At 28.6% G+C, this 1,948-nt stretch overlaps 1 protein-coding gene across 4 annotated transcripts in view; it reads right to left on the reverse strand.

Annotated features, from left to right (window-relative positions):
- LOC106465002 (arf-GAP with coiled-coil, ANK repeat and PH domain-containing protein 2-like) overlaps nucleotides 1-1,948 on the reverse strand; it is a 104,307-nt gene that overhangs the window by 87,093 nt on the left and 15,266 nt on the right. For all 4 annotated transcript variants that reach the window (XM_022392831.1, XM_022392830.1, XM_013925192.2 and 1 more), the window contains exon 2: nucleotides 1,310-1,467. In XM_022392831.1, coding sequence (XP_022248539.1) covers nucleotides 1,310-1,362 — 53 coding nt within the window. In that variant the 5' untranslated portion in view covers nucleotides 1,363-1,467. The remainder of the gene's footprint in view (nucleotides 1-1,309; nucleotides 1,468-1,948) is intronic.

Genomic DNA, 1,948 nt, shown 5'->3' on the forward strand with positions numbered 1-1,948 from the left:
AAATTTTTCTCAAGGCCTTACTTTCAAATATAATTCAATACTAAATGAATACAATTCTAGAAAGATGTTTAGCAATTCCATCAAATGATCATCAACTAGGTCTTCTCCAAAACCCTTCTATGATATGACTCAATAACAAGCTTTCTCATAATTCATGAAACTTCCTCCACCTTTCATCAGATTGCAGTTGTACTTACATGCATAGTTAGGTCTCTTTTAGCAAGTTTCAGCTGCAAAAGTCATTTTTTAAAGAGACATCTAGAGGGAGAATACATCTGTTTTGAAGTAAGTACTTACTTGAATTCCAGTTTAATGCAGCCAGTATAGATATCAATACAAGGAAACAAATTTTTCTAATGTGTGAAGTAAAAAAAATAAATATCAGACATAGGACAGATGGGAAGTATAGAGATAAAACAGTGATCCTTAATAGAACAACCAAGAATAATAATTGTGGATTTTGAATACAAAGCTTTCCAGCTATGTCAAGAGTCAAGTTGAGAATAAAATGCAGAGAAATCAGAATTAGTTCTACCTAAACCTAAATATCATGAATAAATGGATTTCCTGAAGGAAAAAAAAACATAAAATCAAAGAGGAAGAAATTTTCTTACATAAAGGTCAGAACCCTCAATAGCAACAGCAGGATTATAATTTAAAAAATTAATTTCTTCAATGATGTATTTTCAACTACAAAAAAAAAAAAAATTACAGTTCAGAAGAATGTGTAAAGAAGAAAACAGCAACATAGAGCACTAACACAAATAAAAAACAAACATCTTAACTGTATGCTCATAAATGAAAAAGAGTGGGCGCTTGAGCGAAAACATGCTAGAGGAGACCTTAGTGATCATGTCACAAAAGGTGTAGATTACTGATAAGTGTAAGAAGTCTCTTGTAATTATGAAACAGTTTGTAAATGACTGAGATGGTGCAGAAAGAAAGGTAAAGAAGACATAATGAATGATCATTTGATGGACTTGCTATAAAAATTCTAAATATATGTACTCAAGGAAAATGTTTTTCAGCATGAAGATAAAAAATGTGCATGAAATGCTTTATATAATGCAATAAGTAATTAAGTAGATTTAAAACTTACAATAAGAATGAACTGGAAACACTGACTAAAAGTCAGAATCAGTTGTGAAAACAGGATAAAAAAAGCATTAAAATTTCTTACTTGTAACCTTTTAGTGTAATTCCTTAATTCTATACATGTATAACTTAATAACAAGTTGTTTACATCTTTTATCATGTTCAGCAATCCCCGACATAATTCTATTTTGAAATAAGCCATAATTAATATTACCTGAATTTTGGTGAGTCTCTTAAGCATTCTTCAAGTTCTACAATAGGTTTCATTTTGAAGTTTTGCTTGTGTATCTTTTGAACAGAAATTACTTTGGAAAAGCTGGGCTGACCAGCTATGAGCACTGCAGTGTCACTGTATCACATTCATTACTAAACCTTTTATAATGAAAAAAAATAATGTGATTAAGGTTAGAATTTCACCTCTGTGGGTTCATCTATATAAAGATTAAAATGTAGATATAAAAACAATTTCAAATTTAATAATTTATTTATAAGCATTCCTTAAGTTTTCAATTTAATGCTAAATTAATATTCATGCTATATAACTATATACATGGATACAAAATTACCACTTATACTATATAAAGGTCTTTTCACTGTTATTTTGTGCATACTGAATGTTCTTAAATGAATGAAAAATGATATATATATATATATATATGGGACAAATCATTCACAACCTTTTTGTAAATAATTTAAAACAAAATTATTAATACACAAGTTTTAAGAGTGTTTAACACATCAAAAACTGTCAATTACATTCCTATTAGTTATTCTGGTAGTTTAGATGACAAAAGATGTGAAGGAATATTTCTGCGTTAATTAGTGTTCATACAAACACAGGTTTGTTTGTTTG

The sequence above is a fragment of the Limulus polyphemus genome, unplaced genomic scaffold (genome assembly GCF_000517525.1).
Source record: "Limulus polyphemus unplaced genomic scaffold, Limulus_polyphemus-2.1.2 Scaffold1809, whole genome shotgun sequence".
Classification (NCBI taxonomy): domain Eukaryota; kingdom Metazoa; phylum Arthropoda; class Merostomata; order Xiphosura; family Limulidae; genus Limulus; species Limulus polyphemus.